The following is an 18,514-nucleotide window of genomic DNA, read 5'->3' as shown; positions in this document are numbered from 1 at the left end:
TTAAATCCCTTTGTAAGGTTAAAAAAACAAAAAAAAAAACCTAAAATAATACAGAGAAAACCCCAACAATCAAAAGACCCGCTTTGAGCAAACACTGGGGGACAGTGGGAAGGAAAAACTTCCTTTTAACAGGATGAAACCTCTGGCAGAACCAAGGCTCAAGGAGAGGCAGCCGCCATCTGCTGTGACCTGTTGGGGGTGAGGGGAGGAAGACAGGACAAAGACATGCCGAGGAAGACAGCCAGAAATTCATAATAACTATTGATTAAACCAAGTGGTGTATAAAACATACAGAGTGAAAACAGGTAAAGGAAGAAGAAATACTCTGTGCATCATGGCAACCCCCCAGCAGCCTAGACCTAATGCAGTATAATTAGGGGAATGTTTAGTTAGGGGCCAATCCAGCTCCTAACTATATGCTTTATCAAAAAGGAAAGTGTTAAGACTAATCTTGAAAATAGAGAGGGTGTCTGTCTCACAAATCCAAACTGTCAGTACGCAGCATTTAGGACAAAGTGATAATAGTCCAGCTTATAAGTAATAAATGTGTGAACCAGTTTTTCAGAGTTACTTTGAGACAGGATATTTCTCATTTTAGAGATGTTGTGCAAATGCAAGAAAGCAGTCCTACATATTCTTTTTAACTTGTACATTGAAGGGGATATCCTGGTCAAGAAAGACTCCAAGATTCCCTACAGTGTTAGTGTGGGGGATCTGGTAATGCCATTTAAAGTAAGTATCTGGTTGGACATCACATTTCTAAGATTTTAGGGTCAAATACATCTTCAGTTTCATCTAAATTTTTAAGCCAGAAATTAGAGGTCATCCAGGTTTTTGTGTCTTTAAGACATTCCTGCTGTTTAACTAATTGATGAGTGTCGTCTGGCTTCATTGATAGATGCGACTAGGTATGGTCTGCATAGCAGTAAAATGCTATGCTATGTTTTTGAAAGTTAATGCCTAAGGGAAGCATGTATAATGTAAACAGAATTGGTCCTAGTATGGAACCCTGTGGAACTCCATAAGTACCTTAGTGTATGAAGACGACTCTCCATTTACATGAACAAACTGGAGTCTGTTAGATATCATTTAAACTACTGGAGCGCAGCACCTTTAATTCCTGGAGTATGCTCTAAGAATTAAAGCTACTTCTCATCAGCTGGGATTTCCTAAGAAAGCCATGACATTGTATTTGCTGTTCTGAATGCTACAAGCTAGCAAAATGCCAAAACATATGCATTCATAGAGGTGTCCAAACTTGCTGATGATCAATTAATAAAGTACATTTGATTATCAGCTATCGTTATTTTTTGTTTCTTTGTTTTTAAGATGACTGCAAGTCCTGTGAAAACTTTCTTTTTCAGATAACTGTAAATAAACTTTTTTCATATTGAAAATATTTTTAAAGCCTTAAATATAGTCTTCTTATTCAATTAAAACGTTGTAAAGAAATATATCATCTTACTGTAAAGCTGTAACAGTTTAGCAAGAAATTTCTGCAACTGTGTTTTGGTTATGTTCTAGTTTTGCACCAATAAATAATTTTCCTTTTTTAATTTCCTAGATTAGTTTTTATTTTCGGTATATGTTGGTAGTCACTATTAAATTGATAAGACTTAAAACTTATTTTTTTTTGTTTGCATTTGTAATAGTTTGGTTTCAAATTATATAAGAGGTAACGACATGCCAAAACTCACCCCATCCAAAGATTGCTATCAGTGTAACAAAGCAAACATTTCAAAGGTTTACACATGAAGATATTTGAAAGACCATTTATTTAACACAGAATGTAAATATAACTTTGCTTTTATTTATAACAAATAAAATAATGTCCACACCTTTAATATCTAAAGTAAGATTTTCAGGGGCAAAGCCTGAATAAATTTGAGGGTCATGTCAGGAAGTGCATTCAGCATCTTTGCCAGATCAAATATCCGTTGGCTGTCCCAACCCCTCAGGGAAAGGGGTTTTTTTTAGCTATCAAAATGCATTATACAGTGTTTAATTTCCTGTTGTCATTGTAAGAATTCAGCATAAGAAGCAACACGATAAGCAAAAACAAGGCCCGTGTACTAGGAATACAAAATACATTCTTTTATTAATTCATCTTTGTAAATACATGAAACAGATCAATGCAGTGAATTCACAGAAACATCATTTCGTTGGATGCAAATCTTGAAACCATTTACACACAATTTACACAACACATTTTGGATTTTGATGCTCCCTATTTTAGGAACCATCCTTTTGATGCATTCAGTTTGTGATATCAGTCCATGCTATCTAAGCCTTTACCCCTTATCTACACCCACAACTTTTATCGATTTCAGTCTATCCAACTGTGCTTGTTTCTTCTGACATTACTCTTCTCACCTAGATCATTTTGCTATAACTTTTAGGATTCCTTTGTTATTATATGTACATGATATACATTGGTTCTTAAATACATTTGCTTTGCTTCCAGTCTATTTACAATATTAGAGCTTATTGGTATTTTAATGGTTACAAAATATATGTACTTGATGCTCTAAAAAATGTCTTAAAGCGAAAGGAGGCAAATGTTATATTGATTTGTAGGTAATGAGTGGTTATTTAAAGCACTGACACCAGGGGAGAAAAAGCATTGCTTCACATCCATTACACCATAAAACTCAATATTTCATCAAAAGAAAGTATCCAGTCATATTTTAAAAGCAGAAAACTAAAGAGGGCTGTGTGCCATCAACAAGCCATTCGTTTTAACTGCAGTTCTCTTTAAAAACATCAGATTTGTGGAGCATTTTTGTAAATCTAATCAATCCTCTCACATCTCCATTTCTACTGGCTTTCTAAAGGGAAAAATTGCGATTCCAACATATCCCTGAATCCCGTTTGTATGATTTGAAAAGCAGAACCATTCCGGTATTGAAACCACCAAGTCTGCAGCAAAGGACTACCTCAGTGCAAACAGTTTTAACCTGCACAGTTGTATCACAATAGATTACAGCTGTATCCTACATCAAACAAGATTCCCACAATGAATACAATACTTTATCTCTCTTCTTGTGGCTAAAAATAGGGCGACAAGCGAATGCCCCAGACGAAACTCATCATTCCAAAGCAAATGTTCTTTCTGTCTTTGGTGTAAGAGGCACACACACACATCAGGGAATGTATATTTGTTCTTTGGACATTGTTGCTGGTTGTAAATGCTTTGCGTAGCAAAAGCTGGGTTCGATCTTAAAATAAGTACTAAAGTTGGCATACAGACAGTATAACATGCCAAAATTCTGATCCTATGAGTGTCACATGCGACATTATTTAAAGCTAACTGACTTCAGAGTTTGGTAGAGCATGTACTATTTAGTAAAAATATGGCTTTTGTGTTAATAGTCCTTCGGCTTCGAATATCATAAGCTGGAGGTTTAAGGAAAGACTTCTATGACTGTTGCTGCTATCTACAAAAAGTCCACACCTATCACAGCATCAGCTGACAAACTCTGCGGTTCCCTGATATTCATAAGAATGTGTAAAATGTTGGTTTTTCTTTGGGGGGGATAGCATCCTATAAGCTCACTAATCTCTCAAAACTGTGAGTGTGTTTGTGTGTGTTTGTGTGTGTGCGTGTGTGTGAGGGTGCGTGGTTGTTATGTGGGGTGCAGGGATGGACCATTCACAGAGAACACATTAAAGCATTCCCATTTGCCCTCCGTTTGCAGAATAGCGAGCCTGAAGCCGCATCTGTTCTGTCTCTTGTCAGTCTCTGTCTTTTCCTTCTTTTCAGTACCGCCACAACCCATCCTTAAAAAAAAAAAATCCCCTCGCACATGGAGACGGAGGCCTTTAAGCCGACAACAGCTGCCTCCTGCTTCAGATCTTCTGGCACATGTGGAGTCTGGACTTGGACGAAGAGGTGGCGTCTTTCCACACCTTGCAGGAGAGGCCCTTGGCACAGTCACAGCGCTGGAAGAGTTCCAAGCCGTGAGTGCCTTTCTTCCTCTGCTTGGTGCACACTTCTCCCTGCCTCAGCACCGGTTTGCAGATTTTTGTCCAGAAATGGCGGGCGCAGCAGTAGCCGTCCGAGCAATCGGAAGAACGCAAGCACGGGTCACCCTCGTGACCTAGAGGAAGAAAGCAATAAAAATATATGAGCAGTGATAAACCGACAAACAATAAAATGCAAACTTTACATTAAACTGGCATATTTGCACTTGGAAAAACATAAACCAAAAAAAAAAGCATGTTCACATATTATTGTTTAATACTGTTTTTAAATTGCAGGTCAACAGCAAAAAGCAGCCATGTTTTGCTAATTAAACAAAAGATATCAACAGCTGACTGATTCTTTTCTAATAATAATTTCCATATGTCTAAATATGCTTTTTTTTAAACGCTCTTTCATAGGCTGTCCTAATTTTTTCACATGACTCTGTATATATCTAACACACTTGCCTGACTGAATCTTTATAAATCAACAATCACTAGAATTGCGTGAAACACTTTTACTTGCAGGCCTGTGACACAGCTTACCAGAAGCCGCATTATCATCCAATCCAGTCATCCTGTTTCCCTGACAAACCCCACTTTGCTGACTAGTTATTCCATTATTCCATCAGTGTGATGGACTGCTAAGTCAGACTGTTTTCCACTGGTTTAACATCACTGAGTTTCTGGGTTGAGTTTATTCAAGTGGCAACCTGCACCAGCCTATTATAATGTAATAATGTGTAAGGAGAGCGGGTGAGTCAAGTACAAGTAAAACCAAATGGCCTCATTTATGGCAGATTTAAGTAGTGCTCCTATTTCCATGATCATTTTAGCATTGGAGCCTTGAGGGCGTATTTATAGTGTAGTAATTTAAGTGTCTTATTAAACAGATTACTATATTGATAGTCCATTACTTGGCTTAAATCAGGTGACATGACTGCTAAGAACAGGTCTCTGTGAGTTATTTGCCTTAATTATGCCAAAGTTGCATTTTGTGGATAAAACTGGTGTATCATGGAAGGTGTCCTATCAATGAGACTGTTTGTATGGATTTAAGTAAGTGCAGAAACAGCAAAGGCATTGTGTTTTTTCTTTCCTTCTGGGATCTCCACGCTTAGATTGAGACACAGACACATGGGCAGAGGGGAAATGAGGGGCATATTTTGGTGCACTGCAATACCCATGCGTACTTTAGGGGTTTCTTAAAGTTGACAAGAAAACAATTCAGCCAGACCAGGATAGGAAAGGGACAGAGCAAATCTAATATTAGAGGAAAAGTAATGATGATAAAGGATAATGTCTTGATATCACTCGGTTCATACTGGACATGCTTTGCTGTCAGATCTCACCTTTTAGAGAATGCTTGGCCTGTCCCTTTCCATTCTTCCCACCCTTCCAGCCGTGGTCTTTGGAGGAGAGCTTGATATGTTCATCTAATGGTGAGATGTGAGGCGAGATCACGCTCTCAGAGATGGGGACACAAATGACTGTAAAAACAGGAGAAACATATATAGTTAATGAAAACGCCAATGCTGCTTAGTTTTTCAGGAAAACATGGCACAGACTGTTAAAGCTGAGCACATTAGCCTCTGTGAAAGGTCTCTTAAATGGATGCTTTCAGTGCATAATGCAAAGAACTCCTATATGTGTTAGTGAGCTATGTTGATTTTAAACAAAGAGCAGTTTCAGCGCAGCCTCTGCACACATTCATGCTATTCACACTACAACATGTGACCACTGATTCCTAACCTCTGGGCCTCAATTGAATACAGTTCAGCTATAGTTCAGGGTTCTGTCTGAAAGCATGTGTTCAACATTATTTAAAGAGATTGGCTCTATAACTAAGACCCGCTTTTTCAAGAACATTTGAATAAAACCAGAAATCGAATTTTCACGATAGTGCCCCACAGTCATAACGTAATTGAAACTGAAATGCGCTACAATCATGCACGTGTGTGTGTGTGTGTGTGTGTGTGTGTGTGTGTGTGTGTGTGTGTGTGTATTCGTACAGTTACTGCAGCGGTTGCCGGGGCAGCACATAGCATCTCGATGACAGCGCTTCTTCCTCCTGCGACAGGTGAGGCAACGAGAAGGAGCCTGTTGAGGGCTGTGGCAGTAGCTGCCCACGCTGCACTCCTTGTCATTGCTGCAAGGGTACACCTGGATAGAGAGAGAAGATGTTATGTCCAAATATCTGTCTACCCAGTTTATGAAAGAACCTGTTATGTTGCGTGACTTCCTGGCAGCAGAATTTTGAATGATTGCCGTGGACAGCCCGATCTAAAAACCATGCCTCACATAACTTCCATTGGTGAGGCGACGTGTTTAATTGAAATTCTCCCTGATACAGTTTGAGCTATGCTGATGCCAGTTAAGTTGCAGGTTAATTACCCACTTACTTCAGTTATGTTAAAAGCACATTAAAAGTGCTCGCAAGTCCTTAAAACACATTTTATGAAAAAATAAACAGAAAATGCTGCCTTTTGATATTTGACTTTGATGTATTTGCCTAAGTGACATCAAGCAATATAAAGCACATGCACATATGGCTGCAGTGTAAACACAATTCCCTTAATTGGATCTGCAGGGTCGTTATTTTCTTCTTTAGAAAGGCACACATCAGGCCAGAGTCAGAGAGTTCCCATTGGGCATGCGGTTCCCTTGGCAACACTGATCCTGTCAGCATCCAAACTCATGTTATGCCTCTTTTTACTGGGCCACTGGAACATCTTGAGATGGTAAACTAATCTGTTATCTCCACCCTGTATTTTTAATTTAACATGGCATATATTTTCTTGTAAAGATTTTGTGTCTCCCACATGTCATCACCCTCTGAATGTCTACAGAGTGCTGTGGTGCACATGGCATCACTGTTTCAAAGCGTTAAAGCTGATAGTTTGTGGCTCAAAGTATTGCGATACCTTTCCTATACCTTTCCAAAAGTCACGGCTGCAGCAAGCTAAAACAGTCAAGCCAAATGAATTTCACGTTACATCCAGGGGTCTTTGCAGAGACCCCTGATAACAAGAACACCTGATCCACCCCTGCAAAGGTGGTAGGTCTGTTCTTTCTAATCTGCAGCTGGGTCTTCAATTACTTTGCAAAATTATTGATTTAAGCTGTTCAACAAAGTTTCGTTTGGACCAAATGCAGGACCTAGGAAAGAGCGAACTGAAGCCCAGGAGTTGTGTTTATTCGCTGTGTGACAGCTGGTTGCTAATGTACATGCCAGTGTCTGGTTGGTAGGTAAGCCTCTTGCATATTTTCCACCCTCTCATGAGCTAATCAGCAGCATTTCCCATTGCTAGTCACCTCAGAGTTGAGATTAGTTTAACATGTCACCCACCCACTTTGTGTCGCTTATTTCTCTGGTTCCTCCAGTTGTTAATTCTACTTTCTGAATAAAGAATTCTAGCTGGATTTTGATTGAAATACAGCAAATTCATATTTCTGAAAAGTAAGTTTAAAAACATGTGTTATTGTTTTGCAAGCCGAAGCTAAATTCCGCTCACTTTCTTTGTAATTACTGGGTGGCCCAAAAGACCCAAAATGTTAGCAAATTAACCCAAGAGTATCCAAGTAAATGGCTAGATACCAGTGGGGGTATGTGGTGAAACATATTGTTCAGTTTGTTGTTTGTAGATTGTTTGTTTTGGGTGAAATTACTACAGGCTGCGGTCCTTCTATACCAAGTTTAAGGGGAAAATATGCTGTAGGGATTAACTAGTCTATTACTGAATGTTTCTTTTTTTTAATTTTTCCGTGGGCAAACAATACAGCTATTAAAATGACCAAACCAAGGCAAACCACTTCAGTTTCTCTCAGTATTCCCTAACTGTTCACAGGCTTAATGGGGCTACATTTCGGTAGCCAATCACGCTCCTTTACAGTTCATTTGCCTTTGTTTTTGCTGTAGCATTTCTTGTTTTTACACCAAAAGCCTGAGAAATATTATGTAGCCAAGTACACAAGAGCTTTTACGTCTTTTCCCTAATGAAGGGACCACACAAAGAAGGCATAAAACTAACTATCCATAGCAGTGAGAAGTGCAATTAAACCCAAGCTCAGTCTTCTGATAACAAGCGTGTACACCGACATGAGACTCTCTTTATTGGAACCACTGTCTTGATATAATTCCATACACATGCAAGTCCCATTGTCATTAGACTTGGAGCAGGAGCAAAGGAGTTTGGTGCAAATTGTAACACAAATCAAACTTTGCTGACAAATGGAATAATGTCACGAATTTGAGCCGAACTCATCAACACAGGGGGACATTTTAAACAGCTGCAGGAAAGGCTCACATCCACATCTGAGGGGGCGCGCGCACACACACACACACACACACACACACACACACACACGAAAAAGAAAGTTCAGGTCACTGTGTTTCTGCACATCATTCTTTTATTTCCAACCATTCGGTTTAATTTGGAGGATAAGCTAAGATATGAAGTGGACCACATATTTGCACAACAGAACACCTATTCACGCATAACACCAAAGCTAAGATCAAATGGAATCTACTATTAATCACGTTCGCTGAAGACTGACATAAGCACACAATGTTTTGGTGGCGCTCCGCTGCCAACACAGCATCCACATTTCCCTGGCACTGCATTGACAGATTTGATTTATTTGGTTTACCACTGACAAACATGGAAGAGTCAACATGTGAGTGAACATAAAAGAGGTTTAAATCAGAGTAAAATCATTACAGCCACAGTAAATATAACAAACTCCTTTTGGGGGTATGAAGGTCAGTACAGAGAGGTCTACCATCCCCAAAAGAGCGGGCGCCGTTCCAGACGTCGATGTACACCACATGTTTAAATCAGCTATCGACAATATCAATATTTCAGCACATTAAAAGTTGTTACTCATGTGCTTTAGCTTCAGAAAGTGAACAAGATTAGACTTGCTGGAGGTTTGCCATGCTGACTTTCTCAGACTGGAAACACATGGATGCAATGATATAGCCGTAGAAAAATGAGCTGAAATATTCAGCTGAACGCTCATCTATCATTATGACAGATTCCCATAATGCAAATGATTAACATTGCTGATGAAAGCAACAAATCCTTGGTGCTTTATGGATTCCCAAAATTTCTTAATTACTACAAGGTTAAGAACTGCTGTCAGGATGTGGAGAGGTCATATTTGTGCGTAAGCAGGAGGAAACGCTGAAAATTTCACCTCATCGATTGTTAAGACACGAACCCGCCCTGCCAGCACTTCTGAAGCTCATTAATAAACACAGTATGGACTTTTCCCAGCTCTCAGTCTTTGTACTAAGCCGAACTAATAACCTCCTAGCTTCACCTCTCTATTTAACGCACATTAAGTCGGCATTGATTCCTCAAAACAAACAAGCCCAAACTGTTCCTCCCAGGTTTTTACAAACTACTGCTGTTATAATGAGAAATAAACTTTCCCGCTCAACTGTGGAGTTCAGTTTCTCTGCTAGCTCCTCTTTTAAAGAAATACGGACATTGCCGTGGACTCTCAAGAAAAGAATTTGCTGGAAATGTGGACTGAACAGAAGTTCAAGTTTTCTTTTTCTCTCCTGACAAGAAAAAAATTCTGGTTATCTAATGAAGACAAATGGATCCAGACGTGCAGCAGTACTTCATACTACCTGCATTCAAACCTATCTGTCTTTCTGAGCTAGCAGGTTTGCATCGATCACAGTACACGGGGCACTGTGGGAATGGGGCTCACCTCTTCCATCATGTCTCAAACTGCAAGACAATCCTTTGAAACCCAATGATACGAGGCCGGCCCCCTAAATCACAGCTGATAAACTTGCCTTATCTTGTCATGTTTTAAAACGCCTCTTTTGCAACATCTGAGGGACAGGGTTTCATTTTGGGATGCATCTTATTAATCTCATATCGCTTTTTTTCCCCTGTTGCTCCCTTATTTTTCCTTAGACAGCCTAGCAACATAAAAGAAGAGCCTTGGATCCTGCATAGGAAGTGGGTTGAGCGCTCTGTACTGTGCAGCCTCTCATGGTATGCTGGTGAGACGATAAAGGAAGAGACAGAAGGAGGGCAATAAGGGAAGCCCCCGGCCCTGTCTCGTGTTGCTCTCGTGCTGGTAAAGCTCCACGGCTTTGAAGAGGAACCTTAAATGTGCGGGAGCAACAATCTCCAAGGGATTTACTGCAGGATATACAGGGCTTTGAACCCTCTCTGCCAGTCTTTGGATCCCCTATTTACCTCTCTACAGTCATTCCAAAGTGCTGATATAATTCAACGGAAGAGCGCGGTAATGCATAAAAAAAAATTAACACCAAGAATGTCTCCTCTCCTCTATGTCTAGAACCTAGGCAGAACCAAGAACCAGTATGAACGCTGGAAAGCAGCAGTGGAACAACATAACAGAAGGGTAATTTAAGCCCTTAGACTCCAGCTCTTTATGATCAACTGACAAAAAAGCAAAAAAAAAAAAACCCTCAAAGGTAATGTGAGAGAATAACAGACAAGAGGTTGGATGGGCCAACAAAATAATGGGCCAACATCAGCTGACAGGTTTGTTTGTTTTTTGTTTGTTTTTGTTTTGTTTTGTTTTTAATAAAATTTCTACAATTGTTCCCCCAGACTTGTGTTTTTATTCTTGTGATCTGGACGATGAAGCTCAAACTTGCCAAAAACTGTATATAAAAAAAAAAAAAGAAGTGAATTGAATTCTTCATCTACTTTGAACATTTTCTAAGATCAGATCAGATAGCACATGAGGGCATGGAGAAATGATGTATTTTATTGCTTCATTTGGAGCACTTGTAAACCTCACTGCTGAATGGAACGGTGATATTGACCTCCAATGCAAACACTAATAAAACGTAAGGCAGAACTGCAGTCTGCTGCAAATGGCAAAGATCACCTTTAAGAACCATGACATTAGTGAAGTCTCTCTTTTTCATGTAACTATTGACTATAACATCCCTCTGCCACCCGAATCATTTTTAGCATCTTTTACAGTTTTTAAACACACTAAGTTAAAGAAATTAGCGTTATTTCCTTCCACTTATTTTGCCTGGAACAAAAAAAAAAAGTTGCAACAAAGCTAAAGCACTGTCTTAGGCATCCGCCCTCTTTGCTTTTTGTGCTCCTTCAGAGCTCCAGCTCATAACCTGAGGCAGTGAATGGTGTTAATGAGTGGCAGCGGCCTTAAAGAGTCAAACAAACGATGTCACTGAATAAACAAACTTCATTTGCCCTGAAAGCACAGACGGCCGCTATCAGATAACATAGGGAAGACTGCACACAAGTCACTCATACAAACTATGTCCTCAGACACAACTCGGCCTCTTTCATCACTCAAAACACATGTGTTTATAACCATATCCCTTTGAGCAGTAGGATCCAGAGTCTCTAAAAACTAGGCCTTCCTTAAGTTAAGTATACATTCTGAGTTGATCTTAGTCATTGCACCCATAGCAAGGCTCACAGTCACTGTACGCGAGCGGTGTCTTCAAAGGCTATCGGGGGAAAGGGAAAAAGTGCTCGATAGTAATCTGGGAGGTATGCTGCTTTAAAAGGTGTAATCTTGTGAAATAAGAGGTGCACAGGGTCTCTTCTCTCATTAACAAGTCTAGTTACAGTTAAGGTGGTCTCCACACAAGAACCCTAATGGTTCCGGCTCAAGGGCCTCATGGTACCCGAGGGACCCACATGCTGGAAAACCTGCAGAACTGAAGACTAAAACACACATAAGCAGTCACACCTTTTCTTTCTCTCTTTCTCAGCTCATTAGGATTCTTGAACAATCATTTTTGGCTCGGGGAGAAAGGCTACATTTTAATAGAGAGAGTCTCAGGAGATTGCTTGTTAAAAGTAAACCCTCTGGTGAATTCAATAAAGGAACTAGTTAAGGCCGACTGACCGGCTGCCGTTTTACAGGCACGTTATGCACGAATGCCGCCAGAGTGTTGGTTCCCTTGTGGGTTCAGAGGTTACAGTGGTGAGCGCTGCCTGCCCGTGCTATCCATTTCTGTTGGTTCCCTTCCAAGAAGCCCAGAGTGCCACCCACGAACACTGGCTGTCAAGGTCTTGGAGGTTTTGGCTTTGTCGGTTTTACTCCAGTCAGGCTGACGTGTAAGGGACGAGACAAAAGGAAAACACTCAGCTGTTTGCCCCGTCTGTACACGCAGGAATTCCTAACGCCTTTCCTGGTTTGTGCGTGATTAATGTCACCCTTATCACCAACCTTTGTCAGCAGCTACAGGAAATCAAAGCACATTACGTTGTCAAATGCTTCCTTTAACCCAAAAGCTTTGACCAACATTTCTTATATCCATCATCTGATGGGTACAAAACTAAATTACACCCTGGTTTCCTGCTACAGCCACTCATCGTATTCCAGTAATCTTCTACGAAGTGATGTAAAACCAAGGTTTGGGGAGATTCCTGGTAATTTTCAGAATAATTGTTAACCTTGAGTGAGTTTCAGGTCCCCAAACAGCTGTATTAAACCATGTAAAAGTGAACTGAAGCACTGAAGAAAAAACTGCATTTTAAAATAAAAATGGATACAGTGGTAAATTGTTCAGATTGTCTTTCACATAACTGGGGATTTCATATATCCCCGAACACTAATTTGCTAACTATCCTCACCAGTTGTGGCAAACTCAGCAGTATTACAATGCATTCATAATACAACAGCGCCAAAGTCTCCTCCTAAAACTGACGCCAAAAGAAAACTTGAGCCGACACATGCCCTTTTCCCCAATCTTCACCCGAGCGCTAAACTGACATATGAAAGTAGAGAGGCACCTCAAAGATGGAAATATAGGATGCCAAAAGCCTCAATAATGGAGATTTTGTGTGTGTGTGTGTGTGTGTGTGTGTGTGTGTGTGTGTGTGTGTGTGTGTGTGTGTGTGTGTGTGTGTGTGTGTGTGTGTGTGTATAATTGTGCAATCTAAGGTACAGATATTGCAGATTTACCCCAGAAAACTTGTAAAAACTGCATCCTGTTGTTCTCTTCTAAATTAATTGTGCAGGACACTTTTACTGAAACACAAACAAGACTTTGATTTATTACACTATATAATACGGCTATTTACAGATAGCCACTGCATGATGAGAGGCAGAAGGACAGTGCAGCTCGCTCACTATCGTCGAGCCACAAGTCTTCGCCAAGGCCGAGCTGCGGCTGTTTCTTTACCACGCTGGAAAACCTCATAAATGATATTAGCCATCCTGGTTTGGACCCACCACACCATGACATTATACTTTTGTAACAGTGTGGTGGTTTCTGCACACACATATTGTTTTCCCTCAGTCCACTCTTCCAAACCATTGCAAAGGCATGGAAGTAAGCAGGCGCTCAAAATTGTGGTCTGGCACAGCAGCTTTTCCATAATTCTTCTGTATCAGTTCGATGCCTCCTTTTTCAAAACTAAGCATTTCACTGATATGCAAGACGATCAAAAAAGGCAAGGTGTACAGGCCAAATGCAAACGAAGCAGGTGCGACCACTGGGGGGAGGGGTGTCCTGGAGATGTGGCAGTGCCATCTACTGCTCGCACACTGTCTGCTATGCTTATTTTATACATACACGCCTGCCTTCCAAGCTGATTTAAACATCCACCTCTCAGGAATTATTATTTGTTGGATTGTGAATTTTCCTGGCCAATCCACAGGTCTAGATGTTCACAGTTTTTTTTTAATCTCATATTTGCTCTCACAAGCACTCTCTACAGAAATGCGGCACTTTGTTGAAACAGTGGGGATCGATACCCCTTTGAGTGGGTATAAAGTGGTTGGTAAGAGTGGCCCCACAGAATCTCATAATCCCAGCAAGCGCCTGGACCGCTTTAATGACACGCGGATCCAGACAGAAAATTACCCCAAGTGTTAACTTTTTCTCACTTTTCTGACGGCATTAATGATTTACTGTGGAAGTGTGCTGCACCCGACTGTGGCGTCAGGTTTGAAAGGCAATTAGGATTTATGAGGGGTCCAATCCTCCCAATTTCCAATAACGATCCACACATGACGCAGCTTTCTGAAGGTGTATATTACTATTTTACCCTTTAATTGTGCAAAGGAAAATGTTTCCCACTCAGCAATCATAAATTGGAAAAGGGGAACTCGTGGAAGAAAAGTTTTTGCTATTACGATTGTTTTTGTTGCATTTCATAAACTGTCTTCTTAGTAATACAGGGCAAAAAGTGCTCTGACATCTCCGCTGATATTTTCTCAGACAGTGAAATAACTGAAGTTACCTGGATGTTGTGTTTCTTGGTGACTGTTGCAGATCGGTTGGTTGCCGGTGTCGGTATTTCTTCCAACTGACCGGGTTTGATGGAATTCGCCTTCGGGCGCGCCTCTGATACCTGGGATGTCCCAGTCCTGAGCGCAGTGACGAGAAACACTACAACACAATATCTATTCCAAGCAGAGACGACCATCCTCAAAAAATACTGAAATATATGGAAAAAGAAAAAATAATAATTTAGTAAAAAAGAAAAGAAAAGAAAAATAAGTTTCTCAATGAGACGTGTGCGCCCTGGCAGTGTCCATGCGTCACGCTTGTCAGACTGCAGTACACACAGTGGTGATGATGATGATGATGATGCCAAGTTTCTGGTCCTGAAAAGGTCAAATAATTCAAAGGACTGCCATTGAAGATTCTTTTAAAAGCAACGGCACAAACAAACACGGGGAGCCAGGTGCACGAGTAAAATTTTTTTTTTTTTTTTTTGTATGAACCTAAACTGTTAAAATGCCGATGCTCTGAGGGTCAGACAGAAACTTGACAAGAGGTCTCCACTGTGCCTCAGTCTGGCTGCGAGTGAGCGCTTAGTCCTGTAGCCGGCTGTTTTATGATCTCGGATACTTTCTTTTTATAGGATTCTAATGAGTTTGCTTCCTCCGCCCCTATTCACAACTGACAAAGAATGAAACTGATCTGTGCGCTGCGCTGCTGCTCTCGCATTGTCGTCTGGACACCGGCACCAGGAGCTCCGTTGGGAAAAAGCTATAAAATTATACACTGTGTATTTTAACTGAGCACTTAACCCTTTTTTTACTGCGATCACGCAAAGGAAACGGGAAGGGAAAAAGTCGCTTTAGCGAGTCCAAAAAAGAAGGAGAAAAAGGCTTTCTTTTGGAAGTGAGGTGGAACGCTACTTTAAAAAGAGAATTAATTTATCTGTCTGGGGAAAAATTTGTACCTGTGCTTAAAATGTAAAAACTGCCCCGCCTAATGTTAAAGAGAGAGAGAGAGAAAAAAGCAGTTTAGGGTTAACCAGCATTCCGGAATAACGTAGAATTTAAAAATAAAATCTGATAACTATTGTTTTCTCCCTGGGAAAGACATCCCTCATGATGCAAGGGATGACGACGGTGATAAGGTTACTGATGCAAGAATTATAGAGGCTCCTTTGTTGTTACGAGTCTTGCATGGGGATAAATTATATTCATGTTGGTTAGATAATGTATTTCTTGGTACAATGGCTTCTTTCAGTTTTAGGCAGGTAGAGCAGACGTGAATAATTCACTCAGGGAGTGATTCATTGTAGTGATTTCGGTGATGTATTGCTCTTATTGTGCGCACTTTACATGCATAAAATAATGTGAGGTGCTTGGTCATGATCATTGACTATAGCGTTAAACATGATAACTTTCCAATGTGAACCACGTGCATGTAAATCAAACACAAAATTTAAAATAAAATAAAAAAAAATAGCTGCCAGCAATCAAAATCATTTGCACACAATAGCTCACCTAATACTACTTTAGTCTTCACACAAGCTGGAAGCTTCTATTGAAGGCTGGAAGCCTGGCTGGGCAGGGATGAAACCAGAATACTGGTAAAGGCTTCTGACCTCAAAAGCGATCCATCACAGCCTCCAATTCAAAGTGTCAAGTTCTTTTGTCAGAGACAATGGGCGACCAACTGAACTGGGGAGTGGGAGGAAGTATTGGACTTGTCTGATGTAACTGTAGATGCGGAGGTGATACTATTTTAGCCTCTGTTGTCACCTGAGCGTGCACTGATTTACCAGACAGATGCTTTTACCAGAAACACATCTGAAAAGACTTCAATCCATTTTCAGACAAGTTTAATGTGGGAAACAAGGTTTGGATAATTAATTGGAGTAAGTCTGCATAACATAAACTTGCACTGAGTTAAATAGTTCTGTCACAGGGAATTTTTTTTGTCCTTTGTGAGATAAATGGAAGATTATGTTCTTATGTTCAAATAACCATTGCAAAAAAAAAAAGAAAGAAAGAAAGAAAGAAAGAAAGAAAGGAAGGAAGGAAGGAAAAAAATACACAGAGCAAAAACTTTGATTTATTCCACAAACACTGGGTGGTGCCCAGCTGGACTTTGTCTGGCTTCGTTATTCCTGATGAAACAGCTGAAAAAGTCCCGAAAGAGACGGCAAAATGGGCTGACAGTGAATCAGAGGACCAGAGCAAAGAGAGATGGGTTTGGTTGGTCTGTGGCATTTCAGACAGTCATCAGTTTAATACATGCAAACAGGAAAGAGAGGACACTTCAAATGATAGTCTGCAGAAGCGTCAGAGGGGAGGAACACGGCGTGTTGATGCACTAGTGCTGATAAGTGTGGAAACATCTGCAGAAACCACAGCAGATTAAACGTGACGGTATCCTGCTGGAGGGAAGGTGATGTGAAGACTGCGGGCAGCAAAGCTTCTGGTCCATGACGGTGTGAGCATATTGCATGTTAGTGGATGTCACTGATAAGTGTAAGGAAAAAAAGATATTAAAAAAATAATAATATTTGAGTTGGGATTCACAGAGGGGGGGGGAAGAGCAGGCTAAAGAACCTGGGCCAAAATCTGTGATTGCTGTCTTGGCTCTTTTAGTAGGAAATAGTTTCCCGTGGGATTATCTTATGTTCTGACACGCTATCATCACCCGAGCCTCCACACGGTAACCACATTTGGACTGTTATGTTGCTGTGTTAATACTTTAACAGAAGCAGATTCTCAAATGTTTAAGAATTTAAGCCGTCTGTAAAATCACAGCATAGAAAATATCACCTGTGAGTGACAACGGTGAAAGCAAAGCACAGCCGATTTGCACTTTTGCACTTGAGGGAAGATTAAAAAGTGTATAGTGGAAATTAGAACCCATTCACACTAGACTGGATTAAGGTCTTCCATCACTTTCAAACAACTTGGAGCTGGAGAAAAACTGATAAAAAACTGTAAAATTTTAGCCATGTTTACACTGGCTGAGGCGATCTGATTTTGCAGATGCCCCAGTTTCAATAGAATTCATGGCAACTAGACAGTGTAATAGCTGTGGCCAGTTAGGTAAACACACATTTTAGGTCTTAGATACTCCAGACTAGACTGATTAAGACTTAAGATTATCATTTGTTGTTGCTGGACGCACTGTTCACCGGCTTTTGTGGTCAAAAAATTAATTTTCTTGAAAGTCAAGCATTTTCCAGTTGTGCCAGATGTGTGTCAGCAAACAGAAGGAAGCTGACTGCAGGGAAGCAAACGTGGATGCTAGCGTGTTTTGGCATCCATGAACTGACGTGACAAACTATTGTCATCTGTAAAATGAAATCTTTTTTTTTTTTCATTATTATTTTACTTCATACAAGATTTCAGCTACTCAACATCCCTGGTCTCACTTGCGATATTTTGAGTTTGGTAATATACCAAAACTACTGTGGGAAGGCCAGTTGAGCAGCCACACGCATTTACAACTAAGTAATTCTGCAAAAATCTGTGCAGTATATGGTTTAGGATTGTCTTGGTGAAATCAGCAAGGACACAACATAGGTTTTCTTACTTCCTGAAGTATGTGTTGTAGCAATTACTGGCAATTGCAAGCATAATCAGAGCTAAACTGTTTTTAATTAACCCAAACTCCCAAACCTAACGTCTCTTGCGTGGCCATTTTTTGGTTTTATGCTTATTAGTTTTGTTGCTACGTCACTTTACCTGTGACACAAATGTTTAGATGGAGAAAACTGATGTTTCACATCTTTTAAATCAACTCAGTTTTTCCCTTGTCTTAGTTTTTCTTCACCATCATTAAAGTCAATGTAACCACCAAGTTAAAACCTAAAATGAGGCAATCAGTGTTTTTTTTTTTTTGTGTTGTTGTTGTTGTTTTTTTAACTATTTGCCATGTTTCTCTTGATATGCACTGGAGTTGTGCCAGATGCGATGAAGAGTGCATTATACTGAAATGACACAGGTTCAAAATCAAATAAATTGGCACAACTACATCCGAGCAGTACGGTAATCTGTAGTTACAACATTTTACGTCTTGTGTGAAGAACAATTTGGATTAACATTTTTGGATTACCATCAAAGCCGTTGTGGGTTTAAACTTTTGTGTAATTGAAGACAGTGTAAACCAGTTTCACTGTGCCTCACTGTGTCTGCTTCTTGTTAATAGATCACACAATCCATGAATGGTTTCACCTTCCCAGGCTTACCACCCACAACTATGCTTCATTACAACACATCAGTCAGTGTAGTGTAAGTCTGCCTTTGATTCGGGGTCACTCAGAAATTTGGGTGTTTATGTTCTGTCCGTAGT

General features: G+C 40.3%; 1 protein-coding gene and 1 long non-coding RNA gene across 2 annotated transcripts; one reads left to right on the top strand and one right to left on the bottom strand.

Moving 5' to 3' along the window:
- Window positions 1-530: 530 nt before the first annotated feature.
- LOC120728824 lies at window positions 531-15,708 on the top strand. The gene is made up of 3 exons (XR_005694788.1): window positions 531-1,077; window positions 1,565-1,568; window positions 15,698-15,708. It is a non-coding gene; the product is annotated as an uncharacterized LOC120728824 (long non-coding RNA).
- On the bottom strand, window positions 2,074-14,825 carry dkk2 (dickkopf WNT signaling pathway inhibitor 2). Its single transcript, XM_040024028.1, has 4 exons — window positions 14,199-14,825; window positions 5,976-6,126; window positions 5,316-5,453; window positions 2,074-4,100 (listed from the first exon to the last, which is right to left on the bottom strand). Exons 1-4 carry the CDS (start codon window positions 14,382-14,384, stop codon window positions 3,850-3,852), a joined length of 726 nt encoding a protein of 241 aa, XP_039879962.1. The 5' UTR covers window positions 14,385-14,825; the 3' UTR covers window positions 2,074-3,849.
- Window positions 15,709-18,514: the final 2,806 nt, after the last annotated feature.

The sequence above is a fragment of the Simochromis diagramma genome, unplaced genomic scaffold (genome assembly GCF_900408965.1).
Source record: "Simochromis diagramma unplaced genomic scaffold, fSimDia1.1 OVJJ01000302.1, whole genome shotgun sequence".
Lineage (NCBI taxonomy): Eukaryota > Metazoa > Chordata > Actinopteri > Cichliformes > Cichlidae > Simochromis > Simochromis diagramma.
The sequence above is the reverse complement of the archived record's forward strand: the minus strand, read 5'-3'. Positions and strand labels throughout refer to the sequence as shown.